An 18,699-nucleotide genomic window follows, 5' to 3' on the forward strand; every position below is an offset into this window, starting at 1 on the left:
AGAGGATATTCAAATAGATGAATAAATGAATTAATTTAATCCTCCACTTGGTTTTGAATCTCTTTGTTTTTTAGATAACTGCTCATGATGAAAGGATTGTGGCAAATGGCTCTCGCATTTTGTAAGAGAGCAAATGAAGAATTTGTTGTTTCTCATTATTAGCTGTGTCCTAGGTTCTTGACTCCCCTCCAGACAAATTTCACCTCACAGGTGAGACTGAATTTCTGGTAAGTTCAGAAGTGCACTGGCCTGATATAGGTGGGTCCTGATGTCTTTTGCCAGATTTGGTAATGTCCAGATGGTGCGCCATGGGTCGTATTTTCTAACTCAGTGAGAATGTGTGAACGATTTGATCTACTCGGTGTTCCTGTTGTCCATTGAAATCACCCTGCTACACCCATTCACTAATGTCTCTCATGTCACCAATTCTGAATCCAATATACCTTTGAAATACTGAGAATTTTGAAGTAGGCATTGTTCTTTTTTTTTAATTTTTAAATTTTATTTTATTTATCTTTTTTATACAGCAGGTTCTTATTAGTCATCAATTTTATACACTTCAGTGTATACATGCCAATCCCAATCGCCCAATTCATCCCACCCCCACCCCCACCCCCCCGCCGCTTTCCCCGCTTGGTGTCCATACATTTGTTCTCTACATCTGTGTCTCTATTTCCTGCCCTGCAAGCTGGTTCATCTGTACCATTTTGCTAGATTCCACATATATGCGTTAATATACAATGTTTTTCTCTTTCTGACTTACTTCATTCTGTATGACAGTCTCTAGATCCATCCACGTCTCAACAAATGACCCAATTTCGTTCCTTTTTACGGCTGAGTAATATTCCATTGTATATATGCACATCTTCTTTATCCATTCGTCTGTCATTGGGCATTTAGGCTGCCTCCATGACCTGGCTATTGTAAATAGTGCTGCAATGAACATTGGGGTGCATGTGTCTTTTTGAAATATGGTTTCCTCTAGGTATATGCCCAGTAGTGGGATTGCTGGATCATATGGTAATTCTATGTTTAGTTTTTTAAGGAACCTCCATACTGTTCTCCATAGTTGCCGTATCAATTTACATTCCCACCAACAGTGCAAGAGGGTTCCCTTTTCACCACACCCTCTCCAGCAATTGTTGTTTGTAGATTTTCTGATGATGCCCATGCTTACTGGTGTGAGGTGATACCTCATTGTAGTTTTGATTTGCATTTCTCTAATAATTAGTGATGTGGAGGATCTTTTCATGTGCTTCTTGGCCATCTGTATGTCTTCTTTGGAGAAATGTCTATTTAGGTCTTCTGCCCATTTTAGGATTGGGTTGTTTGTTTTTTTAATATTGAGCTGCATGAGCTGTTTATATATTTTGGAGATTAATCCTTTGTCACTTGCTTCGTTTGCAAATATTTTCTCCCATTCTGAGGGTTGTCTTTTCATCTTGTTTATGGTTTCCTCTGCTGTGCAAAAGCTTTGACGTTTCATTAGGTCCCATTTGTTTATTTTTGTCTTTATTGCCATTACTCTAGGAGGTGGATCAAAAAAGATCTTGCTGTGATTTATGTCAAAGAGTGTTCTTCCTGTGTTTTCCTCTAAGGGTTTTATAGTGTCTGGTCTTACATTTAGGTCTCTAATCCATTTTGAGTTTATTTTTGTGTATGGTGTTAGGGAGTGTTCTAATTTCATTCTTTTACATGTAGCTGTCCAGTTTTCCCAGCACCACTTATTGAAGAGACTGTCTTTTCTCCATTGTATATCCTTGCCTCTTTTGTCATAGATTAGTTGACCATAGGTGCGTGTGTTTATCTCTGGGCTTTCTATCCTGTTCCATTGATCTATGTTTCTGTTTTTGTGCCAGTACCATATTCTCTTGATTACTGTAGCTTTATAGTATAGTCTGAAGTCAGGGAGTCTGCTTCCTCCAGCTCCGTTTTTCTCCCTCAAGACTGCTTTGGCTATTCGGGGTCTTTTGTGTCTCCATACAAATTTTAAGATTTTTTTGTTCTAGGTCCATAAAAAATGCCATCGGTAGTTTGATAGGGATTGCATTCAATCTGTAGTTTGCTTTGGGTAGTATAGTCATCTTCACAACGTTGATTCTTCCAATCCAAGAACACGGTATATCTCTCCATCTGTTGGTATCATCTTTAATTTCTTTCATCAGTGTCTTATAGTTTTCTGCATGCAGGTCTTTTGTCTCCATAGGTAGGTTTATTCCTAGGTATTTTATTCTTTTTGTTGCAGTGGTAAATGGGAATGTTTCCTTAATTTCTCTTTCAGATTTTTCATCATTAGTGTATAGGAATTCAAGAGATTTCTGTGCATTAATTTTGTATCCTGCAACTTTACCAAATTCATTGAATCGCTCTAGTAGTTTTCTGGTGGCATATTTAGGATTCTCTATGTATAATATCATGTCATCTGCAAACAGTGACAGTTTTACTTCTTCTTTTCCAATTTGTATTCCTTTTATTTCTTTTTCTTCTCTGATTGCAGTGGCTAGGAATTCCAAAACTATGTTGAATAATAGTGGTGAGAGTGGACAACCTTGTCTTCTTCCTGATCTTAGAGGAAATGCTTTCAGTTTTTCAGTGTTGAGAATGATGTTTGCTGTGGGTTTGTCATATATGGCCTTTATTATGTTGAGGTAGGTTCCCTCTATGCTCACTTTCTGGAGAGTTTTTATCATAAAAGTGTGTTGAATTTTGTCAAAAGTTTTCTGCGCCTATTGAGATGATCATATGGTTTTTATTCTTCAATTTGTTAACATGGTGCATCACATTGACTGGTTTGCGTATATTGAAGAATTCTTGCATCCCTGGGATAAATCCCACTTGATCATGGTGTATGATCCTTTTAATGTGTTGTTGGATTCTGTTTGCTAGTATTTTCTTGAGAATTTTTGCATCTATATTCATCAGTGATATTGGTCTGTAATTTTCTTTTTTTGTAGTATCTTTGTCTGCTTTTGGTATCAGGGTGATGGTGGCCTCATAGAATGAGTTTGGGAGTGTTCCTTCCTCCGCAATTTTTTGGAAGAGCTTCAGAAGAATGGGTGTTAGCTCTTCTCTAAATGTTTGAGAAGAATTCACCTGTGAAGCCATCTGATAGAATTCACCTGTGAAGCCATCTGGTCCTGGAATTTGTTTGTTGGAAGATTTTTATTCACAGTTTCAGTTTCATTACTTGTGATTGGTCTGTTCATATTTTCTATTTCTTCCTGGTTCAGTCTTGGAAGGTTATACCTTTCTAAGAATTTGTCCATTTCTTTCAAGTTGTCCATTTTATTGGCCTAGAGTTGCTTGTAGTAGTCTCTTAGGATGGTTTGTATTTCTGTGGTGTCTGTTGTAACTTCTCCTTTTTCATTTCTAATTTTATTGATTTGAGTCCTCTCCCTCTTTTTCTTGATGAGTCTGGCTAATGGTTTATCATTTTTGTTTATCTTCTCAAGGAACCAGCTTTTAGTTTTATTGATCTTTGCTATTGTTTCCTTTATTTCTATTTCCTTTATTTCTTCTCTGATCTTTATGATTTCCTTCCTTCTGCTAACTTTGGGTTTTGTTTGTTCTTCTTTCTCTAGTTCCTTTACGTGTAAGGTTAGGTTGTTTATTTGAGATTTTTCTTGATACTTGAGGTAGGCTTGTATAGCTATAAACTTCCCTCTTAGAACTGCTTTTGCTGCATCCCACAGGTTTTGGATCGTCGTGTTTTCATTCATTTGTCTCTAGGTATTTTTTTATTTCCTCTTTGATTTCTTCAGTGATCTCTTGGTTATTTAGTAACATATTGTTTAGCCTCCATGCGTCTGTGGTTTTTTTAACGTTTTTTCCCTGTAATTCATTTCTAATCTCATAGTGTTATGGTCAGAAAAGATGCTTGACATGATTTCAATTTTCTTAAATTTACTGAAGCTTGATTTGTGACCCAAGATGTGATCTATCCTGGAGAATGTTCCATGTGTACTTGAGAAGAAAGTGTAATCTGTTGTTTTTGGATGGAATGTCCTATAAATATCAATGAAATCTATCTGGTCTATTGTGTCATTTAAAGCTTGTTTTTCCTTATTTATTTTCATTTTGGATGATCTGTCCATCGGTGTAAGTGAGGTGTTAAAGTCCTCCACTATTATTGTGTTACTGTCGATTTCCTCTTTTATAGCTGTTAGCAGTTGCCTTATGTATTGAGGTTCTCCTATGTTGGGTGCATATATATTTATAATTGTTATATATTCTTCTCGGGTTGATCCCTTGATCATTATGTAGTGTCCTTCCTTGTCTCTTGTAACATTCTTTATCTTAAAGTCTATTTTATCTGATATGAGTATTGCTACTCCAGCTTTCTTTTGATTTCCATTTGCATGGAATATCTCTTTCCATCCCCTCACTTTCAGTCTGTATGTGTCCCTAGGTCTGATGTGGGTCTCTTGTAGACAGCATATATATGGGTCTTGTTTTTGTATCCATTCAGCAAGCCTGTGTCTTTTGGTTGGAGCATTTAATCCATTCACGTTTAAGGTAATTATCAATATGTATGTTCCTATGACCATTTTCTTAATTGTTTTGGGCTTGTTTTCGTAGGTCCTTTTCTTCTCTTCTGTTTCCCACTTAGAGAAGTTCCTTTAGCATTTGTTATAGAGCTGGTTTGGTGGTGCTGAATTCTCTTAGCTTTTGTTTGTTTGTAAATCTGAAAGAGATCCTTGCCACGTAGAGTAATCTTGGTTGTAGGTTCTTCCCTTTCATCACTTTAAGTATATCATGCCACTCCCTTCTGGCTTGTAGAGTTTCTGCTAAGAAATCCGCTGTTAACCTTATGGGAGTTCCCTTGTATGTAATTTGTCATTTTTCCCTTGCTGTTTTCAATAATTTTTCTTTGTCTTTAATTTTTGCCAGTTTGATTACTATGTGTCTCGGCGTGTTTTTCCTTGGGTTTATCCTGTATGGGACTCGTTGCTCTTCCTGGACTTGGGTGGCTATTTCCTTTGCCATGTTAGGGAAGTTTTCGACTATAATCTCTTCAAATATTTTCTCGGGTCCTTCTCTCTTCTCCTTCTGGGACCCCTAGAATGTGAATGTTTTTGCGTTTATTGTTGTCCCAGAGGTCTCTTAGGCTGTCTTCATTTCTTTTCATTCTTTTTTCTTTATTCTGTTCCACAGCAGTGAATTCCATCATTCTGTCTTCAGGTCACTTATCCATTCTTCTGCCTCAGTTATTCTGCTATTGATTCCTTCTAGTGTAGTTTTCATTTCAGTTATTGTATTGTTCATCTCTGTTTGTTTGTTCTTTAATTCTCCTAGGTCTTTGTTAAACATTTCTTGTATCGTCTCGATCTTTGCCTCCATTCTTTTTTTTTTTAAATAAATTTATTTATTTATTTATTTGTTTTTATTTTTGTCTGCGTTGGGTCTTCCTTGCTGTGTGCGGGCTTTCTCTAGTTGTGAGCAGGGGCTACTCTTCGTTGCGGTGCATGGGCTCCTCATTGTCGTGGCTTCTCTTGTTGGGAGCACAGGCTCTAGGCACGCAGGCTTCAGTAGTTGTGGTGCATGGGCTCAGTAGTTGTGGCTTGCAGGCTCTAGAGCGCAGGCTCAGTAGCTGTGGCACACGGGCTTAGTTGCTCCGCGGCGTGTGGGATCTTCCCGGACCAGGGCTTGAACCCGTGTCCCTTGCATTGGCAGGCAGATTCTTAACCACTGCGCCACCAGGGAAGCCCTGCCTCCATTCTTTTTCCGAGGTCCTGGGTCATCTTCACTATTGTTTTTCTGAATTGTTTTTCTGGAAGTTTGCCTATCTCCACTTCATTTAGTTGTTTTTCTGGGGTTTTATCTTGTTCCTTCATCTGGTACATAGCCCCCTGCCTCTTCATCTTGCCTATCTTTTTGTGAATGTGGTTTTTGTTCCATAGGCTGCAGGATTGTAGCTCTTCTTGCTTCTGCTGTCTGCCCTCTGGTGAATGAGGCTATCTAAGAGGCTTATGCAAGTTTCCTGATGGGAGCTACCTAGGCATTGTTCTTATGTTATTATTATAACTCAGACTTGAGACATGAATAACAGTTAACTGTGTCACATTTCTCTGTGCATTTTAGGAAGCAAATTTAATAACGTAAGTAAAGTTTTAGTTTCAAAAAAAGGCTATTTTTCATAGATAATTTGACTTGGGGATGGGAACAGAATTTCTGTGCTCCCTTCCCTACTCATTGCCTCACTCTCTTTTTTTTTTCTTCCAGTTTTACTGAGATATAATTGACATACAGCACTGTATAAGTTTAAGGTGTACAGCATAACGATTTGACTTACAAACATAATGAAGTAATTAGCACCATAAATTTAGTGAACCTTCATCATCTCATATAGATACAAAACTAAAGAATTGGGAAATAATTTTTTCCTTGTGATGAGAACTCTTAGGATTTATTCTCTTAACAATTTTCATATATAACATACAGCAGTGTTGATTGCATTTAAAATGTTGTACATCACATCCCTAGTGCTTATTTATCTTATAACTGGAAGTTTGACTCTCTTTATCCAATTCCCCCTCCCTCTCATCCCCCACCTCTGGTAACCACAAATCTGATCTCTTTTTCTATGAGTTTGTTTTGTTTGTTTGTTTGTTTTTGAAGTATAATTGACCTACAATACTATGTTAGTTCCTGGTACATAGCAGAGTGATTCAGTATTTCTATACCTTTCAAAATGAACACCATGACATCTGGTTGTCATCTGTTACCAAAGATATTACATAATTATTGACTATATTCCCCCACACTGTACATGTATACCTGTGACTCATTTGTTTCATAACTGGAAGTTTTTACATCTTAATTTCCCTCACCTATTTCTTTCATTCCCTTATCCTGCTTCCCTCTGGCAAGCACCTGTTTGTTATCTGTACCAATGACTCTGTTTCTATTTTGTTATTCTTGTTCATTTGTTTTGTTTTGTAGGTTCCACATATAAGTGAAATCATACAGCATTTGTCTTTCTCTGTCTGACTTATCTCACCAAGGATGATACCCTCTAAGTCCATCCATGTGGTCACAGTCTCACTCCTTTATGTGATTCAAATGGAAACAGTGCCTAAAATCTCAACCTAGGCAAAAAGAAATCAGGAGCTTTAGATCAGATTGCTCTCCTCTCACACCTCCTGACCTGACCCTGGGGCCTTCTCTCCCTGATCTGAGGGTCACTTGAGGCAACGTGCTTCGTACCCACACAGAGGGATCTGCTCCTGATGTTAAAACATGAAGTAGAAACAATAACAATGTGAACGGCCCTTTCACTTCATGCTGTACCTTACAAAGTGTGTTACAACCACTAACTGCTTTCACTCCTCCAAGACTTCCTTGAGATTTGGTACTATTACGAGCATTTTACAAAGTTAGAAATGGAGGCTTAGGGAAGAGAAGTGGACTCCAAGGAACGTGTCCTTGGAACATGCTGACGTGAACAATTAACTTCTCTAATAGTGGCCACTGTAGTGCTGGCCTCAGGTTCAGTGCAGCCAGATCTTGAGTGTCTATCACAGAGGGTGGTGGGCGCCAAGCCACGGCTTTGTCGTCACAGAGCACAGAATCCTCCTTGCTCTGCTTTGAATCCTCCTGCCTCCCAGGAGGGAAAAGCTACATCTAAGCTTCAGGGCCACCAGCTCCCTCTGACCCCAGCCCAATCTTCAGCACAGGGACTGAGGAAGATGAGGAACAGAGGAAAAGCAGGAAGAGAGTGGGGAAGCATGGCCTCAGGGAGGGGGAACAGCATGGTGCTACTGAGTGAGAGGATGAAGGTGCATTTTACTGACATGAGGAAGTCTCTTCTGTTCCCCTCTCCCTCCGCTTCCAATCCTTCACTAAAGCCTGATGATTCGAACTTGGAAACATAATCCTAAACCTGCACTTTTTCTTCTGCCCTATTGCTATTACCTTATCCCATGCCTCTGGGATTTGGCCTGGATACCACGAGTTCCTGACTGTCCCCACAGTCCCTGCACAGCTGCCAGAGTGATCTTCAGGTCACATTATTATCTAACATGCTCCATTTGTAGCCCATAGGAAATTTACTCTTTATTTTCATCTCCATAGGTATGAAGCCTCTGAGCCTCAATAACCTCTATCATTAATGCTCATGGTTAAAATGCTCTTGTCCTGCTAGACTAACTTTCATTTTTGTAACATGACTGATCTACATTCATGTCGGGCCCTTTGAATGTTCTCTCTCTGTCTCTGTCTCTCTCGGGAAGACTATCCCCTTAGTTTCTGCATGACCAGCTGCTTCTCATATTGTTCGGAATTCATTCCTTCATTGGGCCCCTACCAACCACACTTCAGATTCACTTCTATGGACTCATCGAGACCCACTACAGATGGCCCTCTGTGTGGATGTGAAACCCACGGATGTGGAGGGCCAACGGTATGAGCCCCTTTTATATAAGGGACTTGAGCATCTGTGGATTTTGATATCTGCGGAGTCTCCTGGAACCAATCCCCTGAAGCTACTGAGAGATGACTGTACATTGTTTCCCTCAGTGCAGTTTTCCCCCTGACACTTATCACCTGGAAAAATAATTTTGCATTTTCTTCCCAGTAGAATAGGCACCCTAGGGCAGAAATGTGTCTTTGTTTACACTGCACCCTCACGACCTCAGAAATCTGCCTAGAGCACATCTGCACATGGGTTAACTACTGCATTAATGAATGACGAATGAATGCATGAACGAATGGTGGGAGAGGGGATGACGACACAAGGCAGAGAGAGATGGGGCAGCTGAGTTGGCTAATCCCTCTACCATACGGTGTTAGAGATGCTGTGTCCATGGCTGGGAAGTGACATGTGATCTGCTGAGACAAGGAAGGTTCACTGCATCATGGCAAATGTGACTCCAGCCTTGCGGTATCCCACCTTCTCCTTCTGTTACTCCAAGCCTGTTGGAAGGGTAAGCTCATTTCATGCCACTCTGTATTAATCTCAAGTCAGTGGATTCGGGGCTTCCCTGGTGGTGCAGTGGTTGAGAGTCTGCCTGCTAATGCAGGGGACACGGGTTCGAGCCCTGGTCTGGGAAGATCCCACATGCCGCGGAGCAACTAGGCCCGTGAGCCACAACTACTGAGCCTGCGCGTCTGGAGCCTGTGCTCCACAACAAGAGAGGCCGTGATAGTGAGAGGCCCGCACACCGCGATGAAGAGTGGCCCCCGCTTGCCGCAACTGGAGAAGGCCCTCGCGCAGAAACGAAGACCCAACACAGCAAAAATAAATAAATTAATTAATAAACTCCTACCCCCAACATCTTAAAAATAAATAAATAAATAAAAACCCTTGGCTTAAAAAAAATAATAATAAAAAAAATAAAGTCGGTGGATTCTGTTGAGCCCTGGAATTTTCCAAACCTAGTATCTCCATGCAATAGCTTGAGTCAACAGACCTGCCTGGAAGAACAAATCCTCCAGTGGCTTCTCCAGAGAAGATGCTCAAGTGCAGACGCCGTATATAGTACTACCAAGAGCAAGAATGACTGACCATATGGAGGGGGGGAGGAATGGAAATTGCCATGTATCTGGGCCTGGAAGAGGAGCTGAAAAATAGGAGGTCAGGAATCCCAGACTCAGGGACAGAGGTACAGATTTAATGACATGCTACCTGCCTTCTGTTCTGAGTCAGGTGCTGCAAAAGACCCGACCTGTCCCCCGAACAATCACTTGAATGCTGCATCTGACCACAGTTTACAAAGAGCTTTCCCTTCCTGTTCCTCACTGATTCCTGAGTGCAGCCTTGTGATGGAGGCAGAGTAGGGGCTTTCATTATCCGCCCCCTTTTCTGTCTGTCTACATTTCTGTAATCCTGGAACCTGTGCCCCTTCCTGACCTGAATGTGAACAAGCCACTGATTCATCCTCGGGAGAGATCCCAATTCCATGTCTCCTTCCTTACCTTCTGCTACCAGATGACCAGCTGCTCCCTTCTCCAGGACACAGAAATCGCCAGGAAAGAGTTTCACCTCTTCTCCAGGTAGTACTGGAATCTGTCCATATACTACCTGAACAATTTGTCTCATTCCACATTAGACTCAAACTCTGGATCCACCCCTAGGATAACCATTAATATCTGAAGATTTGATATGCTTATTTAAAAACAAATCTATGCGGCTAAAATTTGCTTCTTTCTTTTGGTCTTATCACAATTACGGCATTTTCCCCTTTCTTTTTGTTTTTACACCGTATCGTTCTCTTCTATCATAAAATGCATGGTTCTTAAATCAGAATCAAATACATTTGTTTCTACTTACTGGGGGCTCTTTGCCTCCTGGTAATGAAATAGGCCGCTGTGAGTGGAAGCCGCAGCTTCCTGGCCTAAAGCAGAGAGAAGGAAAAGTCTGCACAACTTCATGACACAAGGGGCCTCTTATCCTCACATCTATTTCCCACAAATCTCAGATTAGAAGAAGGGGAAAAGCCTCTAGGACGAGAATGTAACTACATGACAGAAGAGCACAAACAGACACATGGAGCCTTGTAGGTAATTCTGCAAAGTTTACTGTGCGTGCACAAGGAGCTTCAGCTGAGCAAAGCTTAAAGGGACCTGGAGGCTGGTGAGATGAGGACTGATGCTGATCTCTGGGGTGGATGGTGGGACAGGACTGTGGCGCTTGGCAAATGAGCATGGCCCAAAGTTTTGGCCCAGAGTTTAGATGATGTCATCCAAGTGAACTGGAACCACGGGGTACGTGGCATCGTCCTGTGGTAATCTGTTTCCACACGCAATGATGTAGATCCTCGTATCCTCTGTCTGTCCATAACGGCAGTTCCTATAATCGTGTGCATTTCTTGTGAGGTTGCAGTAGGTTACAGGCACTGGACGTGGGCTTCTATGACAATTCCTCTCGCGTCGTCTACCGTGGCAGGTTACATTTGTGGTGTCACAAACACTAGCTACATCAGCAAACGTTGTGTGGAGAAAAGTATTTTGAGTCCTGCATGGCCTTCTGTAACGGTTAACCACCCGCATTGCATCATCGCATCGACGGTGGGCCATATTTAGGTGCTTAATCTGAAACCTCTGAGCCGGGGTTAATTGGGCGTGGAGTGAGATCACCACTCCCAAGAGCCCCAGCAGCAAAAAAAGAGGAAGCTGGGCATTCTGCTGTCTTGGAACCATGTTTCCTGTGAAAAGAAGGGTATCTTCTGTATCCCGGCCCACAAATAACCCACTCCCTCCTCACTCACCCTGCAGGCCCCCTGCTGTCACTGTGGTTCTAGCTCCTTTCCCCTCCGCTCCCCAAAGTCTGTCATGTGTCCTGGGCACTAACTTCAGCTCACCGCTCCCCCAGTTGCTGCTTCATTGCTGTCTCTCCTGTTCCAGCTCTGGGGCTCATTGTCTTACCCAGTATCTCTGCTGTGGCTCCTGTGAGAACAGATCCAGCTGGTGGGCCTGGCGCTCAGGGGCAGCTGGTATCCCCCCAGTTCTTGGGTCTGGAGATATAGAGCAGCCCCTGTGGGTGGGGCTAGCAGAACAAGGAGGGTTCTGAATCTAGGACATGAAGAAACGCACAGATTAGGACATGGTCCACTTATGCAATGAGCCCTTTGTTTTATCATTTGCTGATCAGTGCATACCCAGGGATGAACCACTGCTGCTTCTGTTGTAACAAATCTAATTCCAGGCATCCTGTGCAGGACAGAGCTCTGCCACTGGGTCTGGATTTCCTAAATGAAAAATATCACTGGCTGCAGAATGGCCATAGATTTTTAATTTTTATTTATTTATTTGGCTGCGTTGGGTCATTGTTGCTGCGTGCGGGCTTTCTCTAGTTGCAGCGAGCAGGGGCTACTCTTCGTTGCGGTGCACGGGCTTCTCATTGCGGTGGCTTCTTTTGTTGTGGAGCATGTGCTCTAGGCACGTGGGCTTCAGTAGTTGTGGCACAAGAGCTCAAGAGTTGTGGCTCACGGGCTCTAGAGCTCAGGCTCAGTAGTTGTGGCACATGAGCTTAGTTGCTCTGCAGCAAGTGGGATCTTCCCGGACCTGGGCTCGAACCTGTGTCCCCTGCGTTGGCAGGCGGATTCTTAACCACTGCGCCATTAGGGAAGTCCCAGAATGGCCTATAGATTTTATAACTCAACTTGGGGGCAACACATTGAAAGACTGAAGTACATGAAGGCAGGCCCGGTACTCAGAACAAATAGAACAAAGCCAGGAGGCTTGTTTGCACCAGAGGAACCCAGGCCCCCCTTTCATTTTAGTAATCACCCTGGTTCCTTCTCACCCAAATGTTCTTTATCTCCTCACTTCCCTGTGCTGGAAACTTGAGCTCTGAATTTCTCACTGCTCAAAATCCTATCAGTAATTAGTTTGTGACGAATCTATGATTTTTTTTGTAATTGCTGTTGTCTTTTTTTTTTTTTTTTCCTGCTTCCTATGCATTGAATTCACTTTCTCTTGTTTTTACCCTGGCCCGGTTTTTGCCTTCACTTCCTGTGAAATAGCATGACCTAAAAACACCCTGAAGAAAGTCTGTAAAATCTGCCAGAGAATGAACATTTGGTGTCATGTAAGGGATTCCAAGCTAGAGCTTGAATTCCTGTGTTCTTTTCAATCTGCGCTATTTTCTACAAAACAGTCTGTCCTAGAGTTGTCATTTATCTTACTAGTACATTTCATTTCTTTTTTTTTTTACATTTCATTTCTTGATGTTAACAGGAAAAAACAATTTAATTTGTAAAATGAGCATCAGTGGATAGGACACTGTATTCCTGAAATTATGGAAGTCATAGTATGTAACTTGATGCATGAAACATACTCTTGGTTCTCAGAGAAGCAGAGGAAAATAACTGTAGGCCTATAATTTGATTACAATGTGATAGAGGTAATAACACTGTGTGAAGATGGTTTTATGGGGGCGCTGAGGATGAAGGGTCTTACTTGGCCTCATGGGATAAGAAAGGCTTCCAAAAGAAATGTCCATTTGAGCTGGCCCATAAAGGATAAGCAGAGTTTAGGGACTTTAGGGAATAAATGAGCATTCTAGGCTAAGAAGATGGTGTGGCACATTGTACAGACAGGGAAAGTGTATCAAGGTAGGAAAGGCCTCCAGATAAGAGATATTAAATCCCTGGTCTAACCTCTCAGTTAGAAAACTGGGGCTTCCCTGATGGCGCAGTGGCGCCCTCTCGCTGCAACTAGAGAAAGCCCGCGTACAGCAACGAAGACCTGATGCAGCCAATAAACAAACAAATAAATAAAATTAAGAAAAAGAAAACTGGATTAGGTCCTCAAATGGTACTGTACAACCCTCCAAGAAAATTAATCCACATTTTTTTAAACTACCTTTTTATATTTCTGTCATGTGGAAATGCAATTATTTTACCACTGATGTCGTTATGTAAACATGGACATAATGGTGACCTGGATAGGACTCAGTGCAGTGCTAATAGGATTCTGCCTGAAATCCTGTTCTGCCTAAAAGGCATTAATATCTTTTACCATGAAGTAAGTTGTCTTTTTTTTTTCACGTATATTTTGTGGAAAGCATTTTCAAGAGAGATGAGGATGTAAAAATGAATTAGGTGTAGTTTAGCCCTTCTGTGATACCGACAGCCACACTGGGTAGAAGGATCTGTACTCAAGTGTCTATAATATGAACTAAAAATCATACACTGCAGTCACAGGGAGTGCATCTGGCTCAAAAACCTGTTCTTGATCAGCATATAGTTTTACTTTTAACATTGGGTTTTGGAATATTAACACTTCAAATTGGGAGAGTTCACATAAAAATTTGCATTCCTGTCTTATCTTTAAAAATCGGGAGATGTTGTCGGTGCACTGTCTCCATTACCACAAGGGATCAACTAGAGCTGAGTAGTTCCCTCCTCTGTTGAAGGTGGCAATAGTTCAGGGGTTTTCACGCACTCTACTCCTACCTACTGATCACATCCTGTCTGTTCACTCAGATACTGCCCGTCACGCTTATCACAAGCGTCCTGAGAAGAGACTCCCCCAATGTCACGCCCAATCTGCAACCATGCTCCACCTTTAAAATTGTATTCGGAGCACACCTTCTATGCTTTTCCTGATCGGTTCGTACATAGCTTTCCTCTATGCATATTTACCTTACACTAAATCTCTTCATAGAAATTTTTGTTGGCTAAACTACATATCATTCAGTAACTGCCACTAATCACAACTAATAATTTTAGGTAATGTGCTTTTTCCTCTTGGTTGTTTTCAGACGACTAGGTTAGTCTCTCACTATAAAGATAACTTTTCCCTCAATAGAAAGAGAAGTTTTTTTCATGTTGAATACATTTCTAAATCTTTGCTTGTCCTGCGGCCTGCCACATACCCTCTTCAAAAAGTTAAGGTCAGATAAAGGACCTTGATTTGAATCCGAGCTCTACTAATTCTGAGAAGTGAGACCCTATATGTACCACTTGGCCAAAGGGTCGGATACTTTAAGCCCAATGGCCAGTTATGCAGGGCCATGAACACACGAAATTGTGAAACCTATAAATAATGACACATACACTTGTTAGAACTACTGTGTGAATTAAACAAGAAGAGCTAAGCAGAGTGAAGTTCCAAAAAAGGCAGTTCCTCTTTTCTTGGCCAATTATAAAGGATATTGAGATCTAGTTATTAGATCTCAACTTAGTTTCCTGCCCGCTGTCAGTCAGCTTTTGCTCTGTTGCCTAATCAGACAAAAGGCTTTTGAGGCCTATCTGCCAGGGAGACCTATCAAGATAAGACCTATGAAATCTACTTCTATTACAACTTGTTGATTGACTGTATGTGCCCCTGCTGCCACCTTCATTAACAGGGCCCCTAACATAACTGATTTTGGAGCTCTGGAAAGGCATATGTACTGATTTCTTCCCTTCCCTTACTGAAATGCAGACCCAAGTCTCAGGCAGCTTCTCCCATAATAAGAACATTCACAATTTAAATTGTGAAGACAGAAAGAATATAACCTTTACATAAAAGTGATTGATTTTTTTTTTTGCCTAGATTCATCAACAACTTTTTAAAAGAAAAATTAGATTTAATTGGATTAACAGTTCTCAGATGGAAACCCAACTTGCAAACAAAATATTGCTGCTTACCTGAACATGTCCAAAACAATATGTACACACAGAAAATCACACATGGACTCATACACACAAGTAATGCTTAGTTAGGGAGTGAAAGAGAATGATTGAGGTGAAAAAGATCTTTAGTCTATAACCTTCACTTTAGAGTATAAGGATGAGGTGATTTGCCCGCCTCCAACAATAGCAAGCTACTGACAGTCACCAAACTGCAGGTTTTTTTCTTCATATGTGTGGTGATGTCATAGGTACTCTGTGTGATGCTGGTAAAGACTGTGGGTGTGAAATAGTAAACATGAAATTAGTCCTACTAGGCAATCTGTTTAAGATCATTGACAGACCTGAGAGTTTTCCATATGGCCTGCCCCTTAAGGTCTGGGAAGAAAATATCCACAATGTAATTCCTATAGGATTAGAGGAAGGAGGGAAGGCAACGGAGGTTCCATTTCTGCTAGGAGTATCCACCACTGAAAGGGACATATGTATCTCTGTGGATGTCATCTGCTCTGCAAAAACCCTGCCCTGGGACTCCCAGTTATTCAGTAAAAGAGTCAGAATATACACTCAGTCTTTACTCAGACTCCCTGGGCACTAGTTGGGAAGTTTCATGACGACAGGCCCTATACATAGAAGAGCCAAGAATTTTTTTCAGAGTACTTATTTATTTATAAGTAAGATGCTGGGTCTTACTGCAGCATGCAGGTTCCTTAATTGTGGCATATGGGATCTAGTTCCCTGACCAGGGATCAAACCTGGGCCCCCTGCATTGGGAGCACAGTGTCTTAACCACTGCGCCATCAGGGAAGCCCTGAGGAGCTAGGAATGTTTATTCTGAGGCAGAGGAATCTGTGGGAGAAACATGAAGTCTACTCCCTTAGAACTGAAATGCTTCCATTTTCTTTCTAACAGCATTTAAAACAGGCATAGGTATTTAAGGACGTGGAAATATTTTCTAAGATGCAAGGCATATAGATTTGTAGTGAGCTCACCCACTGTAGAAAAGGTTTGGCAGGGACACCTGCTTCATTCATAGGCTGTGGAATCAGGTGGCTGATAGATGCAAACACTTTTTTCGTTTAACTACTCAAGTGAGGAGCAAAAATCACTTCGGAGTTTGAAAATACCTTTGTATGTCAGGCCTGTAAAGGGGTGAGTGGGTGGTAGGCACCTCCTTTCTTCCCAAGTCCTTCTCTTCTCTTCCCACTTCTTACCCGAAAAGAAGGGGTGTGAGGTGGAAGGAGAATGTGAGAACAGTAGTTGCTGTGAGTACAAGAAGTGTAGATAGGGGCCAGTGGGGACAAGAAGTGTTTGGGCCGAGAGTTCTTAGAAATACAATAGGTATCTTGCGGGCAAGGGACCACAGCCTGCTCCCTGACCCCATTCTTCCTCGACCTGCTTTCACAGGGAACATGAATCTGATGTGGACCCTTCTTCTCCTCCTCCTCCTGGGGCCAAGTGTCTTCACTCCAGGCCTGCCCTTCTCAAGACGGCGTACAGACAACCCCAGGTCATGAGTCCCTGGAGGACACCACCGATACTGTGACGTGATGATGAGGCGACGGTGGCTGATCCGGAGGGGCGGATGCAAGCAGATCAACCCCTTCATTCACGAGGATTTGGCCACCAGAGCAGATTTCTGCAGAGCTCCATCTGTGCCCTGTACCAGCAGCCGCTCCTTGCAAAGCTGCCACAACGGTACTCACAATGTCAGCGTCACTGACTGCTTTGCCAAAGCAGGGACCCGGCCCCCGCACTGCCACTGCCATAAGAAGGACTCCACCAGGCCCATCCGCGTGGGCTGTGAGGAGGGGGCCCCTGTTCACCTGGACGGCTAGTCTTCTCCCAGCCCCGACGTGGGAAGCCGAGTGACTTGCACCCTACACCTCCAGATCTTTGAAGCCCTGCCGAAGTCTTCCCTGGAAACGCTTCTTCTCTTGCATCTGGATCCCTCATTGTTCCCAGTCACGAGCATCTCTCTCACAGCTTCTCCCCGACCCTAACTCCACACGCCACCCCACACTCCTGCCATGGAGTCGGTTTTTGGGGTGTAGGACAAGATGGGGCTGGGGAGTTGGGGAGAAAGCCCTGCTACCTCGCAAAGGGAATCTACCTCTGGAAAAGCCTTGCTCCCCCGGAGCGGCTACACAAGCCGTGCTGGCTGGGCTGATTTGCCCACGAGCTGCTCTAATAAGAACTCCCGATGGCGCTGGCCCTGTTCAGCCCCGAGTGGCCCGCCTCGCAGGGTCCTCCTGCGGGACCTTCGGCTCCCTTCTCCCCAGTGGGCTCCTGCGGAGGGGATTTGGGACGACTCCCGTGAGGGAAACCCGCTTCCTTTATAGAAACAGACCCCTGATGCGGGGGGACACAGCACGGGAAAGAGCCGCTACCTGGAGGAGAGGTGCCACGGAGCCGGGCGACTACCACGCCACACGGTCCCTTCGGCGTCTCTCGCCGGCGCCGCCTCAACTGGCCCGCAGGGGCCGCTGCGCCACCTGAGCGCCCCCCCGGGCCAAACAGAGACCAGAGCTGCTTTCCGGGTTCCTCTCAAGACAGGGAGAGATGGGTGGGAAGTTTCTTGGTTACCGACACGGGAATGGAGGATAACAGGTGATTAAACAGAAAATTCAGCCAGCGTAAATACAGCCTAACTTTCAAAAAAACAGATTTCTGAGTTTACCATAACTTTCACGCTCTCGTACTCTTTAGTATTTAACTTGCCTACAGATTTACATTCTAGCACCGCAGGTATAGAGGAAATAAGATCTGTACAGAGCACCTACTTATGTTATAAGCTTTGCAGTTTGGCTGCACTGGAAAAAAAAGAGCCTATTTCTTTCTTGGAATCCATTATATATATACATATATATATATACATATATATGTGTGTGCGTGTTTAAAAAAAAATAATATATATATATACATATATATATACAATCCTCCTCTGAAGGAAGTTTTTCTACCCACAAGAAGGAGCAGCCATAAATGACCATGTTTTCTGAGACTCCATCAAAATGGTGACGGGGCTTTGAATCCAAGAGGGCACCTGACTCTAGGGCAGCCATCCATGGACTGATTGGCTGGTGCTCATGGAGTAAACTGGGGATTTTACCCTCCTGGAATAATGGTGACAGAACTTGATACTCTTATTTTCATCTTCTCCTCTGAAGCCAGGAGCTGTAGTTGTGTTACAGTCGTTTGTGACCTTCCACACTTAATGCTTGCTATAAAAATGTTTTCAGTAAAATGTTAAAGGGCCATTGTGGTAGATCCTGTTGGTGCTGTGGAGATCTGTAGACTTTCACTTTCAGGTTGGGAAAGTTTCCTTCCCTTCTACTCCTAGTTTCCACTCTTGAATGGACTGTGAATTTTATTGAAGATTTGTCTTCATCTAATGATAAAATCATATAGTATTTCTCTCTGAATCAGTGAATTGCATTAATTGATTTTAGAATATTAAACCAACTTTGGGATAAACTCATTTTGGTTATGCTAAATTTTCTGTTTTTAATCACTGAATTTAGCTTGCTAATATTTAAGGGGTTTTTTGTCTTTTTTTGTTTTTGTTTTTTGCATTTATGTTCATGAATGAAATTGGTCTGAAATTTGTTTTTGGAAATATCTTGTTTGATTTTGGTAT

At 42.5% G+C, this 18,699-nt stretch overlaps 1 protein-coding gene across 2 annotated transcripts; it reads right to left on the reverse strand.

The window, feature by feature from the left end:
- Nucleotides 1-10,506: 10,506 nt before the first annotated feature.
- RNASE2 (ribonuclease A family member 2) lies at nucleotides 10,507-17,780 on the reverse strand. 2 transcript variants are annotated; one of them, XM_067747588.1, is made up of 3 exons: nucleotides 17,450-17,780; nucleotides 11,365-11,511; nucleotides 10,507-11,144 (listed from the first exon to the last, which is right to left on the reverse strand). In XM_067747588.1, exon 3 carries the CDS (start codon nucleotides 11,137-11,139, stop codon nucleotides 10,669-10,671), a length of 471 nt encoding a protein of 156 aa, XP_067603689.1. In that variant the 5' UTR covers nucleotides 11,140-11,144; nucleotides 11,365-11,511; nucleotides 17,450-17,780; the 3' UTR covers nucleotides 10,507-10,668. The 2 variants fall into 2 exon arrangements, with proteins under 2 accessions (XP_067603689.1, XP_067603737.1); XM_067747636.1 differs by lacking the exon at nucleotides 17,450-17,780 and having other exon boundaries at nucleotides 11,365-11,534.
- Between the last annotated feature and the right edge of the window lie 919 nt (nucleotides 17,781-18,699).

Source organism: Pseudorca crassidens, chromosome 1 (assembly GCF_039906515.1).
Source record: "Pseudorca crassidens isolate mPseCra1 chromosome 1, mPseCra1.hap1, whole genome shotgun sequence".
Classification (NCBI taxonomy): Eukaryota; Metazoa; Chordata; class Mammalia; order Artiodactyla; family Delphinidae; genus Pseudorca; species Pseudorca crassidens.

Bases quoted from the DNA above. Each gene is read 5' to 3' on its own strand.
- RNASE2 (XM_067747588.1), bottom strand. From the start codon at position 11,139: ATGGTTCCAAGACAGCAGAATGCCCAGCTTCCTCTTTTTTTGCTGCTG.